The 16,924-nt window shown below is 60.2% G+C and overlaps 1 protein-coding gene across 3 annotated transcripts in view; it reads right to left on the reverse strand.

Moving 5' to 3' along the window:
* CEMIP (cell migration inducing hyaluronidase 1) overlaps positions 1–16,924 on the reverse strand; it is a 134,465-nt gene that overhangs the window by 22,482 nt on the left and 95,059 nt on the right. For all 3 annotated transcript variants that reach the window (XM_006746851.3, XM_031017660.2, XM_031017659.2), the window contains 5 exons: positions 11,773–11,948; positions 9,881–10,090; positions 2,239–2,444; positions 1,505–1,574; positions 651–779 (listed from right to left, as the gene is read on the reverse strand). In XM_006746851.3, the coding sequence (XP_006746914.1) occupies positions 651–779; positions 1,505–1,574; positions 2,239–2,444; positions 9,881–10,090; positions 11,773–11,948 (791 nt within the window). The remainder of the gene's footprint in view (positions 1–650; positions 780–1,504; positions 1,575–2,238; positions 2,445–9,880; positions 10,091–11,772; positions 11,949–16,924) is intronic.

Genomic DNA, 16,924 nt, shown 5'->3' on the forward strand with positions numbered 1-16,924 from the left:
CCACCTCTGCCCCCCAGGCGGCACCTCTGGTCTCTGCCTGGCTCCTCAGCTCCGCGTCCCATGGCCCTGGCCTAGCTGCAGTCCTGGGTGGGCGTCCTCAGCTCACCTGGGGTCCCCAGCACCTAGTGTGGTACTGGACTGAGGGGCTTCTGTTTTCCACCTGCCCTCTTGGCTCTGCATGGATGGAGCACCCCACTTCCCAGGAACGAAGCAAAGGGATCGGAGGGGAGGATGCTCATGCTGCCTCCACCCTCCTTCAGAACAGCCTCCTGATTTTCTCTAGCGTACAGGCCAGGCTGAGCCTTCACGGTCAACACTGCGCCCATCCCACCAAGGGAACTGTCAGATGACACTCCCGTGCCCAGCTCAGCGGCCGCCAGGAGGTGCCGCCCTGCTACCAGCCTGAGCGAAGGCACACCTTACTTCTTCTGGCTCCGACCAGATGCCAAGGCAGGAACAGCCACGGGACGTTCTTGCTAAGAACGGCCAGGAGCCGAGGAGGAAGGCTGCTTGGTTTTCTTGCAGACAGGCGCTAGGAATGCGGTGGCTGCTGCCGGTAGCCAGGAGGCCGTCCCGGCTCAAATGATCTGCAGGTCCAGGAAGGAGGACTAACAGGCTGGCCCAGGGGGGCAGAGTCTGGAAAGACTTACCCGGTAGTTGGAATGTGCTCGGTTATGGAGGAATTTTCCCAGTGGAATGTGCTCTGAATAACCTGGGGAGTACATTCCCACTGAGGGGCCTGTCGGCACGTGGTGGAAGATGAACCAGAACCCGGTCTCCTGTTGGGGGGGGCACAAGGGGAGAGCCACAGAGATCAGCCCCGCAGACTCCTCCTTGCTGGGGTCCTACTCGGGCTGGACCTAGCACTCGCCCCGAAAGGGCCCCACCGCCCATCCCTGGACGCGCCTGCGGGAGGCAGTAAAAAGCCCTGGCAAGTGCATTTTGTGGGGTCTACCCTGACTGTGGCAGCCCTTCATCGGGTCCTACTCTACTGGCCATGGGCTCCAAACGGCTGGCTTTGAGTCCCGGATGTTCTCGGCTTTTCCCTTTCCTTTAGCAGCTATGGAAACTGAAGCCCAGAGACAGCACATGACCTGCTCGGGGTCCCACGGACGCTAAGTGGCAGGGACGGGTGGGTGAGAGCAAGGCTGTGTAGACAGGGTGCCGTGTCTGAATCCTGTGCATGCCCCTGGGCACGGTCACCCTCCCCGCCCAGCGGATGGAAGGTATGGGTACCTGCCTCGCAGGGTTGGTGCGAGAATTAAACTATCTTAGCTGACAGAGCTGGTGGGGAGGCACAGCGCCAGGCCACACCCGTCTCTGTCTAATAATCAGTCATTTCAGTAAAGTGCCCTGATCACCCACATGATGAAGGGACAGGGCCATTACTGAAAGCCAAGTCCATGTGACCCCTTCGCCCCAGCGGAGCCTGACCTAGCGGGTCCCAGGCCCAGCCCCGGCCCCCACCTTTACTTCCGGCCAAAGAAGGGACGGTTCTGCTCACCTCGGATCCCGCGGCTGCACAGTTAATGAGGTTGTTGTTGGGGTTGGCCATCCAGAAGGTGGACACTGCACTGTGGCGGGGGGGCGGGGGACAGAGATCGCAGGCGTCACCCGACGGGCCGCTGGTTCCCTTGCCTCTTACCAGAAGCTTGAGAAACCCTCAGTTTGCTGTGAAACCCAGTTTGCTCGTGCGAGCGCAGAGCATTTCAACACCTAAAGTGCTGGGGCTTAAAAGGGGCACGTGGGTGCGTGAGGCGGAGGCAGCTGCTGGGTGAAGTCTGAGCCGGGCTCTACAATAGAGAGAAGGCACCGGGGCCCGGAAGGGGGCGGTTCCTCAGGGAGAGGCCCGGCGTGGGAACACTGATCACACGGGCAGTCCCGTCTCTGTCTCTGTCTCCAAGTGGGGGAGTACGCCTCGTGCCCGCGGGTAACCACTGTGGGACCCGGGTGGCAGCCCGCGCCTTCTCAGAGGAGCACCGTGGTGATGGCCATGGGCAAGCGGAGAAGCAGGCCCTCCGTGGCCTCCGTGGCCTCCGGCTGAGAGGCTGAGGGCAGTGGGTGGTCGAGGGCTGGGAGGCAGCCCTCAGAAGCTGCTCAGAAGCCCCAGGGTGCGGAGGTCAGAGGCCCGGCTGGGCGGGTGAGTGAGCAGCTGCTCGCAGGACCCTCCAGGGCGCAGGCCTGCTGTGGCTCACGGCACGGGGCTGGGGGTGGCAGCGGTGGGGGGGAGGCACTTACTTGCAGTCCTGCCTGGGCTTGGGGATGTACCCCGGGTAGGAGTCTTCCGTGATGGTCTTGCACATCTTGCTATCACGGTCGGAGGGGAGGAGGGTTCCGGACTTGACGAGGAGGCCGAGACAGTGGTCGAAGGTGTTCCGTTCCTCTGGCCCGTCTTCCGTGAAGAAGCAGTGGCCCAGGGAGTTATAGCCCACCACGTCCTTGACCTGCAGGGATCACGACCGGGGGACCTCTCACCCAGCGTCCAGGTGTTCCTGAGCCTATGCATTCATTCAGCAAACGTGACACGGCATCAGCGGCGCCCCGGGTCCCACGAGGAACCCCACAGGCTTGGGGAGGGCCCTGGCACAGCAGTCTCAGAACTAGAAGGTCCTTACAGGGTCTCTGGCCGGAGCCCTGCCTCCCTGCCCGAGGCCACACGGCCCACAAGCGTCCCTGACAAATGGGATGGCGCTTCCACTTGAATGCCCCAGAGATGGGATGCTCACCACCTCAAAGTTAGCCTGTCCACATCAGAACACCGACGATGGTGCTCTTAACTGAGGTCTTCCATCCACACCCCTATTCTGGGGCCCGACTGCCCAGTGCCGTCCCCCTGAGGAGAGGCTCCCGATCCCCTACGACAGTTTGACCCGCACCGATTACCTACCTACCAGCAGGCCAGGCCCCGGATCATCCAGACCCCATCCCAAAACAACTCCCTCTTCAGTACCATTAACACTTCGAGGGGCCACCCGGTCCATCCCTTGTGGGGTGTTTAGCGGCGTCCCGGCTTCTGCCCTCCCCACATGTCAGCACGCCTCCTCAGTGGGACAACAAAAATGTCTCAGACACTCGCTGCCAAATATCCCCCCGGCTTGGGGGTGATACCATGCCCTCTGGTTGGGGTGCACACGTCCAGGGTGAACGCCTCAACTCCCCCGGCTCTTTCTTAGGACAGAGCCTGCCTACTCCAGCGTCCGGGCAGCCACTCTCTGGAAGCATCCGGAGCCGGGACCCTCCATGTCCTTTTCATCTTGCTGAAGTCTTACACATTTCTAGAACACTTGGTTTTGGTTTTTTGCTTTGTTTTGTTGTTAGAGCTAAGGAAAATGAGACTGAAGGAAGTTAAGTGGTTTGCTCAAGGTCGCACAACCCATGTGTTCAAAGGCAGGCAGGGCTGGGACCCCCGCTTTCTCATTGTGTCCATTCACCCCACAAGGGAGGATCCACACACACTGGCTGCCCTGTTCCAGGCCAGCTCTGTTCCTCTACATCCCTCCCTAATCTTTGGTCATTGGCAAGGGCGTGATCTTGAGTGCTATTCAGTCCCTCACCAAGCAGTGCAGTAAACACCAAGGTCATCCGATGGGGCAGCTTCCTTTCGTCCCAGTGAGCTAGGACAGCTGGTTATAAATAGCCCGGAAAGAGAAGGGAGGAAGCGGGGCTGCTGGGGCCGGCAGGGGTGGCTTTGGGCAAGTCCCATGCCGCCACTTACAGAGGAGGACACTGACGCCCAGAGAAGGGGCGTGGGGTGTCCCAGCAAGCTCACAAACCTAGAGGTGGAGCCACGTTCAGACCCAGGCCTCCTGCCCAAGGCTCTTTCAAAATCCTAAGCACCACTTACCCTACTGTCCAATCACACCCTGCGTGGCCCTTCTTTGAAGGCAAGTGAATAAAAGATGAATCAGGGACATTCTTATTCTAACCAACACCCCAGGGAGAAATTCCCTCCATCCAAGACCCTTGAGGTGTGCTCTGGAGAGAAAAATCCCCATCGAAAGGAATAATAAGTACTAGTATTTGTTGGGTGTCAGATCTGTTACAGACATTATCTCGTTTAATTCTTAATCATTCCCTTTCGCCTTCTGTTCAGGGACAGAGCCGAAACCCGATTCTCCATCCACCTGATTCTATAACTTTCGTGCTCATCTGTTGTCAACAACCCCAAACGGAAAACCAGCCCTCTCATCTTGGGCTGCATTTCTTCCTTCTCATCAGGGGTGGGTGAGGATGGCGTGGGGAGTGGAGGGGAGACAGCACGGTGAGGTAGAGGGAGGGGGAGCTGCTGGGTGGGGAGCCGAAGATACAAGTTCAAGTCTCAGCTCAGCCACCGACTTGCTGGGCCTCGCCCAGGTGTCCCTCGGCAGACAGGTGCCTTCTAAAATCTGGCTCTTAGGTTTCTGATCATTCTGCCTTAGAACATTTCCCAGAGTTGAATATTTACACTGTGACACAGCTTGAGACAGAAAGACAGACAGACAGATAAATCACTACATTGTAGCTGCACACCCAGACACATAATACAGGTTTGCAGGTGGCTGCCAAGTCCCTGGGCGTGCTAACCTGGAGCTCCCACCCCGTTCTCATGCACAAATCACATCTTTCCCTTCCTTCTTCTGCACATCACCCCTGCTGATGGTTGTCAGTCCTAAAAGTCATTCCTAAAGGCTGTTTTAAGTCTTCTGCCACTGTTAGCAGGGGTCTAGGCATGAGATTACAAAGGAGGAAATTTCCCAGCCCTCAGGGACTGTTTCATCTAAAACGACCATTTAATTTATTGTCTGAACCAGGACATTTTTTTAGAGCAAAGGAGGGGTGCTGTTAGAAACGAAGCTGCGAAAGCAGGTATAAAGTGGAACATTCCATGCAAATCAACCTGCATCAGCAAGAAGAAGAAACTGCTGCTTAAGACAAGCAAATAGGAACAGAAATCGGCCCTGCCCGATTCCGCCTTCTAGGGCGGCTATGATACTATTCCTGCTAGGGAGAAGCATGACCCCAAATACAATCAGATTGAAAGAAAGACTGTAATTTCCAGGCTTCCACCACTTATTTTGTGTTTTTCGAGCCGCTGAAGAAAAGAGCCTATTTTTGCAGAGTCTTAAGGCGTATTTGATGGCGCAGACAGAAGCCGGGAAAGGCGGCAGAGAACCAGGTCGCGCTCCCCCCGTCGGGAAGGACCGAGTCCCGGAGGCAGCCCCGGAGAGGCGTGAGCGGGAAGGGAGCGAGGGAAAGAGGGGCCTGGTGCCCATTTCCAGTTGTTCCCCGAGCTGATGGGTGGTGCGCCCGCCCTCTTCCCCGGCACATCCCTTCCCCGATCCGCCAGCAGGAGCCCCGGCCTGGGACACTTTTGGGGAAAGCAAGCACCACCGTCTGGGTTCCTCCCGGGGGCTCAGGCGGGAAGGAGAACTGGGAGCAGCTACAGGAATCAAGAAGCTGGTGAGACTGAATTCCAGAAACCGGGAGAAGGGGCAAACAGATCCTGGCCCCTGGTTCCCAGAGCTGGGGCGGGGACAGAGGGAGCTGGGCTCCCGCCATATGCACCCAGGGGGCACAGCCACGGGCAGGAGAAAGCAGCTGGACGGGCATCTTCCTGAGGCTGGATGGTGGGGGGCCGTAGCCAGGTGTGGGGCCTCCCGGAGCTGCACTGAGCGCTGGATGCATTTGCACCAGTGTCCTGGGGGGGAAGAAGGAAAGGACGGGTTTTCTTCTCCCACCCCCTCTCCTTGCCCTGAAAATGGAACGGAGCGGGGGAAACAAACAGAATCCACGTTGGTGTCTTTGTACCTTCCTCGAAAGCTCTGGAACGGATTCATTGTTTCCAGCAGAGAACAGGCAGGTGGTCCCCTGCGTCCTGCCCCAGAGCTCAGAAACACACACTGAGGGGCAGTGGGAGCCCGCCGTAGGCCCCCAGCTGCCCCGCCTGCAGCGGATGGGCGGGAGAGCCTTCCTCTGAGGGCCAGCTTCACCCCGCAACTGCCAGCATCCTGGGGCTCCCGTGCTGGTATCACGACAGACATCGCCCAACTCAGCTCCGGGTCTTGGCATCACGAGGGTCTTGGCATCACCAGGATAATCAGCATTCGGTGTGGTTTTACCGCAGGCCTTGACCTTGTCAGCATGCACGGGAAGTGTGCGGGACAGGAGGGAGGACACGTACGCAGCGTTTGCCGAGCTCCCGAGGCTGCTCTGTGTGTGGGTCGGGAGGGTGGGGAACCCATTACCGTGTCGTGGAAGCAGGGAGGCTTACCCAGGGCGCAGTACACAGAGGCCCCATGACCGTATACGGCCTGCTGATGCTGAGTTGGCCACATGCGTCCCTGGCTTCATCCTCCCCCAAAGCCTTGGCAATGGGCTGTGTCCTCACCCTCACTTTGTGCGGTGGGGAAATCGAGGCTCCAAAAGTTTGGATCGTTAGAACGCAGGTTTGCTCTGACTCTGTCCTCCCAAGCTGGCAGCTCTGCAGATGCCTGCAGGCACGGTTTGAGCGAGCAAGGAGTCCGGGGAGGAGGGGGCGGTGGGTTTGTTGAGCAGGAGCTCATGGTGTGTGCGGCGGTTCCTAAGAGCATCCTCTGGGCTCAGGGAGCAGATGTGGAGAGGCCCGCGTGCTCATCGGTTAGGAGGGGAATGAGAAGCAGGTGTTGGCGGGAACATCAAGTCCACACTGCCCTTTCCAGAAGCAGGTGGCCAAGAATGGGGAGGAGCCCGGGGTCGGGCGGAAGCTGTCTTCTGAGGACGAGGGCACCGGAGTCTGTCTGCAGGCAGTGGGCGGGGAAGCCCACGTGTGGACGGATGTCCAGGGTCTCGGGCGTGTCCAGATCTGGGACGGCCTGAGGGTAAAGGCCTCCACGATGCTACCGAGTGGCCTCTGCAGCCTAAGTGAGAATCCAGTGTCTGTCTGTATTTGGCCTCCTTTCATCCCGTCAGCTAAAAACATCTTTCCAAACACGTTAGAGCCCCGGCCACTGTTGGTCCTTCAAGCCAGAATGAAGGGAGCAAATATCAACTAGCGATGCGGAGCCCAGCTCCCGGGGTGGCCCTGCTGCCCCCCATGGTGCAGGGCCTACGGGGGCGGCGCCCATCCGAACCCCCAGCTCCCCACGGCCTGTGGCGCTCGGGGGAGGACGCGGAATGCACTCCATTGTCCTGCTGCCTCTTCGGCTCGGGGAATCCAAGGCCTGCGCTTCATCCAGATGCTAAGTCATGCTAGTTTGGTGTCACACAGGTCTGTGGGCTCCAGACCCTCACCCACCAGCCTGGCCGTCCAGCAGGGACCCGAGCCGAGTGCGGCTGGGGCGCTACGTGGCCACCGGGATGAGGCTGCTGCCGGCCCCTCGGCCAGGCCTGTGCGAGGCTGCCCGGCGTCTGGATGGCACCCAGGGAGCTGACGCGTGTTCCCTCCCAGTCTGGTGGCCGGCATCCCTTGGGGCCGGACAGAACAACGGCCTTGGCACATGCAGGACTGCCAGGGTCCCCTGGTTGCGAGAGCTTGTCCAAGTCTCTGGCTCCAAAAGTCTGTCTGGTGTGGGTGCAACTGGCCCGTCTAGCGGCTCCAAATGAGCGGGTTCCGAGGGCCGCTCCTGGGCCGTGCTCGCTCTCGGCCCCTGCCTGCCTGCATCCCGCTGAGCCGCTCGCTCCTGTGGGAGCCCCTTCCTCCGGCCGAGGCCCGGGCTCGCGGCTCAGGTGCACTGTGACCAGCGTGGCCAAGCCCTTCTCATTCTTGGATTCTAACTGAACAACCATGAGATCTGCTTGTCATGCCGGGCACCACACACATGACGAAACCGAATGCACGAACAGCCGTGTGTCCACGGTATGCACACGTGTGTGTTATGTGCACAACTGCCCTGAGATGCAGAACGGCCTCCGCTCACACCGACCCGGCTGCTGGGAATCAACATCTTTCTCTTCCGTGGCGCGAAGCGTAGGGGAATTGAAGCTAAATTAAGCCCAGAACTTTAGAACGAATGCTTAAAGCAAGTAGAGCTCCTCAGACTCAGGCTTGTCATCTCTCCTAATTCTACACTGTTCTTTTTACCCCACGTTCCGAGCTCAGTCGCCCCAGAGTCCCCGCGTTGCATTCGTTCGGCAAACCGCGTGGACAAGCAGAAGAGACCACATCTGCCCCCGGGGCCACACGTGAGCCACACTTTCCACATCCTGTGCTCACGTCTTGTAACAACCACGTGGGAGACATACTGCTGTCCTCCCTGTTTTACAGAAGAGGAAACAGAGGTGTGAGAGGGAAAGTGACCGGCCCACGTCCCACGACGGGTCCGTGGCAGAAGCCAGACGGAAACCCAGACCCGAGCCATGCTGTGTCTGCTACCGCGTTCCTGACATTTCCCACTTATCGTGACTCTTACTGTCTTTCTGCTTCCGGGACAACACGTTCTCCTTTCTTCTTCCTTGAGCCAGAAAACAGGCCCACGTTCAGCAACCGTTCCAGCCACAACCCTCCTGCCGCCTGCCCGGAGAACCAGCCCTGGTTCCTGGGCAGCTCTGCCACGTGAGCTGGCAAGCCGGGCGCCGGGTCCGGGGCCCCCTCAGGGCACCTGCACCTCACAGCTCCCCGTGTTTGCTGCGATTTCCCCCACTTGGCCGCGGAGGACGACGGAGGTTTGCGGATGGCAAACAATTTGCCCAAAGCCCACAGCTCACAGCCTGTGGGCCAAGCTCTTGAACCCGTGTGCTTCCAGACGAGGCCCCAGGGCCCATACTCTCCCGTCCCCTCGGTGGGTCTGTGAAGAAGTAGAGGACACCCCCCACCCCAGCGCCCTGGGCCACGCAGCAGTGTGGGTCTGACCCGCCACCTCGGACCACGTTCCCAGAGAAGCCAAGAATCCAGATTTCTGTGTGAAATCACTTAATTTTTAAATGATGGAACCTAATTCAGATGTTTCTTTAAACACCATTTAAGCCAAACAAAACACATCCCGTCACTGGGTTCCACATGCAGGGGGCCCATCTGTGACATCCGGCTTTAAAGTTCATGTAGGATGTAAGTTCAGTCTGTTTAAAGAAAGGTTGGTTTAGTGTAAAATTATCAGTTTAGTGTAAAGATGATCGAATGTTTCTATAAACACTTCCTAAGCCAAACAAAACACAATCTGGATTCTTCAGCTTATAATATCCGGTTTTTAAAGTTTCTAGAGGATATAAGTTTAGTACATTTATCTATTTTCTTTTCAGAGAGTGGGAGAGCATGAGCAAGAGAGTGCCAGGGAGGGAGGTGAGGGGAGAGGGTTGGGGGGCGGAGAGGGGGAGAGAATCTCCAGCAGTCTCCCTGCTAAGCACCCGACACGGGGCTCGATCCCAGGACCCTGAGATCATGACCTGAGCCGAAACTGAGAGTCCGACACTCAACTGACTGAGCCACCTGGGCGCCATAGGTTAGTTCATTTAAATAAGAATTAGTTTAGTGTCAAAACCAGCTGTGGAAACCCAGACCAGCCTCTGGCACGTATGCCTCCTTGGAACGAAGCCATTCCTCCCGGCAGTGTCCGCTCTGGAGGATGCTTGGTGCAGGAAGAGCAAAGGCCCCCTGCGGCCACCGCAGGTCTGTGGGATGGAGGCAACGGTGCAGAGTCTGGCAAGAGCCCTTGTCTGCGCTAGTGGATCTGTCTTGCCACACGGCCGCGGAAAGATCCTCGGCCTGCCCATCCCTCCAAAGAGGCACGGCACACGCCGGCCCTCTTTTCTCTTTCCTGCTCACAGCTGACAGCATTCTAAACTTGAGGCCAAGGATGGTTCAACCCCCGATGGCCCCGGACTAAATGTCCAGATCCAGACACCCGCCCAGCACTGACAGTTTGGAGGGAGGGGACTGGAGGACGGGGCAGTGACGGTCCCTCCGCTTCCCCGGGGAGGAGGCACTCACCAACAAGCCATTGGAGCCGTGCACAGTGACACAGCGAGAAAACGTGTGGTGGATGGAGAGCTCGCGGACGTACGTGGGCGGGTCGTAGCCTCCCTTCTCGTCCACATCGCCCGCCAGGTGGAAGTGAATGGGGTACTGCCCCACCAGCTGTTGTCCCATGTGCTTCAGCTCCACACCCTCCAGGTGCACAGCCTTAAAGCCCAGTGCGAACTGCAAGAGGGGAGGCGAGGGTCAGAAGGGTGGGCGAGGTGCCCCCGGCCCCCTTGCCGGGGCCGGGTCCCAAACATGCGAAGTGCCTCGCCGATCCCTGCCTCGGCCACGCAGCGAATCCAACATATGCCCTGCAGATGGGTTAAGGCCCCCGGCCCTCTCACCGCCCGGGCACCGAGGCGCTTTGGATAACACACCGATGTTACAAGATGGTGAACTGCTTGGAACAGCCGGGGCTGGCCTCCACTCCCGCCCTCCCTCCTAAGTCGCTAAGTGACACAAGGAAGGGGGAACCCCGAGATATGCGGGGGCGAGGCTGGCCCGAGGCCGGCCCCAGGATGATGGGAATCCAGGGGCAGAAGAAGCCTGTGCTCTGCCCATGGTCTGCGGGCCCTCCTGGTGGAAGGACGGGGACACTGAGCTGGGACTCTCCATCAGCCCCTGACCCCGGTAGTGTGGGCGAGCTGTGGGACGCTCTGTGTGCACCACCGTGGATGTCTACACTCCAGGAACCCACTGTAAAAGCACACTGTGGAAATGACTCTTGTCAGAAGCGGGGCTCAGCCGGCTGCTCCTGGAGTAGGCAGATCTTAAGGACATGCTAACAGTCCTCCCAGAGCAGGTTTGTCAAGCGGAATGCCACTCGGGAAGGGGCATCCTGAGGCCTCGTTTGGGCAAAGCGGGAAGGGGACCCTGATGGCTCGGGGATTGCTCTCAGAATTGGAAACGGGCTCTGGTCTCTCTGATGAGTCTCTGCACAAGCCCTGGCCCCCCTCATCCCCAGAGCCTGACCGGGAACACGAGCGAGTGCTTCTGGAGCCTACAGTGAACGGGGAGCCCTGCTGAGCGAGCAGGGGCTGTGGATGCTGGGAGCCCACGTGTGATACGGGGCCACCCAGCGCCAGGAGGGCTCCCGCTGTGCGCTCCATAGGTTCTGCTCCTTCCCTCAGTTAGGGCACCGGAAAGTCTTATACTGACAGCACACGGCGGCGGCTTCAAGGGCACTGTCCTCACAAAACTCCGAGACACCAATCGTCTGTCGGCTTCGATCCTAAGTCATTGAAAGCGACAGCCGCACGAACAGCTTTGGGGTGTTGTGATGTTCAGTATGCCGGGTAACGGCTCTTCAGATGGGATGCAGACAGAGTTCCCCCGTGAGCCCCATGCTAGGAAGCCGGGAGCTCTCGCGGACCGCTGACCGCACACCGCTGACTGCCGCTCTTCCCTGGGCGGCAGAACTCCACTGCGAGCCAGTTCCCTCTTTGCCTCCATCTCTTGGTAGACGCTCCGACGTCCAGCTCGTCTCCCCTGCCTGCTCGCATGTCTGGGTTTTCATGGGTCTATTGTAAGCGTGACTTGTGTGGGTGAAATGTCAGCTCTTCTGGGAAACGACCGGGGTGAGGCGTTGGAGAAAGGGAGTGAGAGCAGGGACGGGGGCTGGAAGCCGTGCAGGCAGGGAGCCCAGGGTGGCATGTGACTGGGGAGTGGACAGCCATCCCCAAGGTGGCCCCCTCCTGTCTTCCGGCCAGGGGTCGGCCGCCGGAACAGCACACTGGACAGCAGGGGTCCGCCTTCCAGGAAGTCCCTGCCCTTGGTCCTACTTCCTGCTCCCGTGCCCTCCCCAGCCAGGGTCCCTGCCAGGCTGACAGTGCGGGAATGCTCCCGGTCGGGCGGACCCATACCTTGATGTGGCCCCCGAAGGTGTCGAAGTCGAAGAAGTTGCAGACGTGGTTGTTGTAAGGGTAACATCTGTCCTCCATCTCCCCCATCACCATGATGTTCCGGCTCAGGAGCCCGACCTCGGCCCGCATGTCCACACCGTCTATCTCCTCCCCGATGTGCAGGTACAGCGGCTTCCCTAGGGCAGAAAGGGGTGGGTGGGAAATCCACTGCTGCTTACGTATCACTGCACCTGTGTGCACGGTGGTCCCCGGGGCTCCCCCGGTCCCATGTTACAGAAGAAGGAAGCCCATGCAGGCTCTTCTTTCCTGGCCTGAAAGAAGAGCTAGGATTCACAGCCATGCGGACTCACATCTGAAGCCCATGCAGAAATGGCTATTTGTCCCCCAGTATCAGTCCCCCCTTTTGCTTGCTGGTACTGGGGCCTCCTGTGTTTGAGCTCGACATATGCTCCCCAGGAGAACCACGCTTCCCAGACTCCCTGTTGGTGTGGACACAGGATGAGCAGAAGCCGTGGGCGGCCCCTGCTCTCGCTCCTTCCCCGGGACCGGAATGTGGCTGTGCCCTGGTGGGCCAGCCCCGAGGACAGGGTGCTCTCTCCCTTGTACTCCTGACCCCATCCCTTTCTACAGTCTTAGGGTCCTGGACTCCCGTAACTTCTCTTCTTCCTTCGTGTGGGTTCCTTATGTTCTGCTTCCAAACTCATCCAGACCTCCTATCCTTAAAAAAATTCTTAGAAGACCTTTCTGCCCAACTCAGCTACCCTCGTAGCTAATGTCAGTCCCCTTCGTGCCACTCGAGTCCCTGAACCAGTGACCCATACCTGCCCCGCTCCCTCGGTCTGCTCAAATCCACTTAATTCCCCTCCAGCCTCATCCTCCTCCCGGACGGCAGGTGCACCCCAGGGAAGGTGCGGGGGGCAGGGGCTTGGAACTTGGGGACTGCCTCGTGGTCCCCAATCCGCCCCCACTCCAACCCCAGATTCTTCCGTGGAATAGAGAGATCTCGGCCTGCCTCTGCACCCAGCTCGTCACTGGGACAGCTGACCTGGCTAGCAGGGCTTTCTCCTCCGTTCGAGGACACAGCTCCAGAGCACGGCCTCTCGTGTGGATTTGCAGCCTGCACCACGCGGCAGGTGCTGCTTGGCTTTCACTGCGGCCCTGGCTTGAGCGACGGGGCTCGGGTGTCAGCCCACGGCACGGCTGGCCGGGCCTGTGACGGGCCTGAGCCGCGCCCCGACGGGGACCGCCCCTGCCCGCTCCTTCACGAGGCACAGCTCGCATCCTGTGGGGGCTGTGGGACCTCGGGGGCTGCGGTTTGCGATTCTGCAGGCTCGGGGAGATGGCAGTTTCTGGAAGCTCGTTAGTTCAGGACGTGAAACTGGTGTGCGGCAAAGCTGACAAGACACCCCTTTGGCATCACCACGAGCTCCCAGGGCCACTGCAACAAACTGCCACCCACTGACTGGCTTAACTCAGCAGAAACGTCTTGCCTCACATCTCAGAGGCCAGAAGTGCACGGTCAGGGCCCCGGGTCGGCGGTCGGGGCCCTGGGGTCAGCGGTCGGGGCCCCCGGGTCGGCGGTCAGGGCCCCAGGGTCGGCGGTCGGGGCCCCCGGGTCGGCGGTCAGGGCCCCGGGTCGGCAGTTGGGTGGGGCAGGGCTGGTTCCCTCGGGAGGCGCCGGGCGGAACCGACCTGGCCGTTTGCAGATTCCAGCAGCGCCCTGTGCTCCTTGACTGGCGGCCCCTTCCTCCTCCCTCAACGGGCGGACTTCACTCTGACGCCGGCTGTGTCGTACGTCACCTTCTCCTCGGACTCTGACCTCCTGCGTCCCCTCTAAGGACCTGTGATGACACTAGGCCACCCCGGGGACCCAGAATAATCCCCCATCTCCTGAGCCTTAACTCAGTCGCACCCACCAAGTCCCTTCTGCCGCACGAGCGGACATTCTCACGTGCAGAGGACTAGCCCGTGGGCGTCTGTGGGGCCGTTCCTCTGTGTACCGCAGAGCCCTGCTTTAAAAGTATTAGGAAAACTCGCTTTACAGAGAGTCTATTCACTATGCTTTACTATCAGGCCCAGAGATCTCCAAAGCCAGAGGGGCCAGGCACGGACGCCAGGCTGGGGGTGGGGCAGGGCTGTGAAGACTCGGGTTCCGTCCACAGTCTGACATTGCCCGGAGGAGCGTTTGAAACAAGTTCGCTCTGCAGACTGCTAGCTCCCTTACCCCTCTGTGGCTTGTGGCTCAGGTCACAGAGCCTCGTGGCTTCATGGTTTTAGGGTCCAGATGCAGGGTCCCCTCTGGCTGCCCATGTGGAAGCCTCCCCCTCAGTCCCTGGCTGGCCTCCGGCCCATCGGCTCTGTGGCCGTCACTATCACAGATGCGTGGCCTTGCAGGTGGGGGCGGGGAGTAGAGTCTCTTGCACAAAGAGCTTTGCGTGGGGTTCTGAGCGACACAGCGCTGGGGGGAGGGGACAGAAAGCTGCACCCAGAGCAGCATGTGATCGCTGGTGAGGAAGGAGACTCCCCTGCTCACGGGCTTTAAAAGCCCTCCTTCCAGCAACGGATACACGGAGAATTGATGACAAAGCCCCTGGTCCGCCCGACCTCGTGTTGCTACGTGCGCTGGATGCAGACCTTCCTTTCCTTACGAGCGGACACCCCGATGGACAGCGGGCAGCAGCCAGTAAAGCTTCAAAGGCTTCCTCAACTAAGCAAGACCACCTCCCACTGTTCCTGGGGTGCAGAAGGAAGACCGGGCGACTGGTGCCCCAGAGGCAGCTCAGCGGTGCCCAGGAACCAGCCAACGCAAGGGACATGTGCCCGAGGAGCTGGGTCCCCGGAGGCCCAGCATGGAGCGCGCTTCCCCGAGGCTTGAGCACGTGATGGAAGAGTTTATGCAGAGAGCGCGGGCTCAGTGCTGCCGGCCCAAGACACAGGAGAGGAGCTCCTGTGCAGCTTTGAGGGGCTCAGCTGCCGTCTCCCAGCCTGCAGGACCGACAGGGCAAGACCCCAGGCTCTGTGGGCTTATGCGTCATCGCCCCACACCCACTTCTGCTGCAGCTCGAGCAGAGCACCAGCCCTCCTTGAACGAGCCTTGCTTCTGCCTAGCTGCCCCTCCGGCCGGGCCACCTCGTCTGGGCAGCAGACGGCTTTGTGCTTCCAGATCCTGCTCCAGGGGCTCCTTCCCAGTGCGGTCTTCCCCACCGCCCTCCACCTCCCCCTTTGCTTCGTGGGGTGTCCACGGTGCCAGCAGGGCCAGGACACCAGGCCTCCCCATCCAGGCACACATCCCCTGACGCCCAGCCGCCCCTCGTAGCATGTGCATTTTGGGGGTCGGTGCCCCCTAAAACTATGGGGAATAGGCAGAACGCTGACCAGAGGGCCTTCGCCAGGGACCCACGGTCCCCTCGAACACGGCGGGAGAGGTCGGGGAGAGGCGGCAGAGGACCGTGGCTCTTGATCCCAACTCAGATGATGGCTGTGAGTCCCTGCGCACGTCAGTCACGCCCCCTGGATCTCAGGCTCTCCTTCCGTAAAATCCAGCTCTTGCTAGCAAGTGTCTCGAAGGTAGCCACGCTTGCTGACCACGCCAATCCAGGGAATGAGCTTCGCACAGCCCCTGGCACGTGGCAGGGACTGGTGTGGCCCAAGTGGCCGATGCAGGTGCCCCCCACGCTGTCCCTGGGGAAGACAGGAGCCCAGGCTCCCGCCACTGCCTCACACCTCCAGGCTGCCCCTGGGGGGGGCGCAGGGAGTGGGAGACGGAGGGACTGATCCACCCTCCGGAGTGCGCGGGGCCGACTGAGAGCTGAATTCCCACCGCCTCTTCCCCGCACTGTGGAGCCCGTGGCAGGACCTTCATGAAACCCCACAGCCAGCGGATCTGTCCTGCTGCCGCGTTCACAGGCCACCGTCCCCCAGCCGGCTGCCCCGGGGGAGCTGCGTGCCCTGCTTTCCGGCACCCCATCCTGTCCGCAGGTTCTCCCTCCCTCCCTTGCTTCTTGCAGCTCTGGTGCACGAGGGCCAACCGGGGAAGAGCAGATGTGGCCCAGCCAGATGGTCCCAAATTATCCAGGAGGGCCACTGGCCGGGGGTGTGGGGGGTTGGCGGGCTCGGGCTGGAGGGTCCCAGAGAGGCCGTCTCAGCCACACAGCTCCCAGGTTCCTGGTATGGGCCAATCATCTAGAGTGGAGGCCCTGGGGACGGGACGGAGGAGGACAGGTGGCCGGAAGCTAGAGAGCTCGGAGTTTGAATCCTGGCTCCGGTCGACCCCAGAGACTTGCTTGGTCTACACCAGCCCGCCCGCCTAGGACCCCTGGGCTGCGTGCCGTCCAGTACGCCGGCTACCGGGCCCCCGGAAGCGAGCTAGGAGGGCTTGAACAGCACGACCATACTGGAGGGCAGACTCTGCACATTTAACTCCCCTGCACCTGAGTGTCCTCCTGTGTGTCCCGCAGGAGCGGCGGCTGCCACCTGTTAGGGGACCACGAGGAGCGAGAGAGACGGTTTTGTAAAGCACTTGGCAGTCACAGGAAACGAAGAACGGTCATCCTAAGGAGCCGATTAACCGTGGTATTATGGAGGGGTGTGTGCTGGGGGGCAGGGAAAGTGGGAGTGGGGGAGTGCAAATGCAGAAGTTCTGGGGAGGGTTCCGACTGTGGGCCAGGAGGTGTGGAGATCCACCCTGCGGAGAGCAACACTCTGGAATATTCTCTGAGATGATTCACACACTTCATGACTTGGTGATCCCCATCTGTTTCCTGTCAGAAAACCCTTACTAGGCACGAAGGCCTGTTTCCTGGAATTTGGGGGCAGTGAGGAGGGAGGATCTGGGAAGGCCATGCCCCGCTCTGCAACCAGCTTTGGGGGGAACCCTAAGACGTCGCTGCTGGGGGGCACAGCTTTGGAAAAGATGCGGCAGGTGGGAGCCCTTGCTTCATGTCAGTGGGAGATGGAGAGCCAGGCTTGGGGCTGAAAAGCAGACACATGAGCCTCCCGAAGACAGACAGACAGACAGACAGACACCCCCCCCACCTCGGGCTTTTCTGATGCTGTCCACCAGGGGGCGCTGTTTTCAGGCAAGCCTCAAAGCCTCTGGGCAAAGGGGACGGTCCACTCTGAGCCCAACCGGTCCACTCTGAGCCCAACCGTC

Source organism: Leptonychotes weddellii, chromosome 9, assembly GCF_054177405.1.
Source record: "Leptonychotes weddellii isolate Sample4059 chromosome 9, ASM5417740v2, whole genome shotgun sequence".
Classification (NCBI taxonomy): Eukaryota; Metazoa; Chordata; class Mammalia; order Carnivora; family Phocidae; genus Leptonychotes; species Leptonychotes weddellii.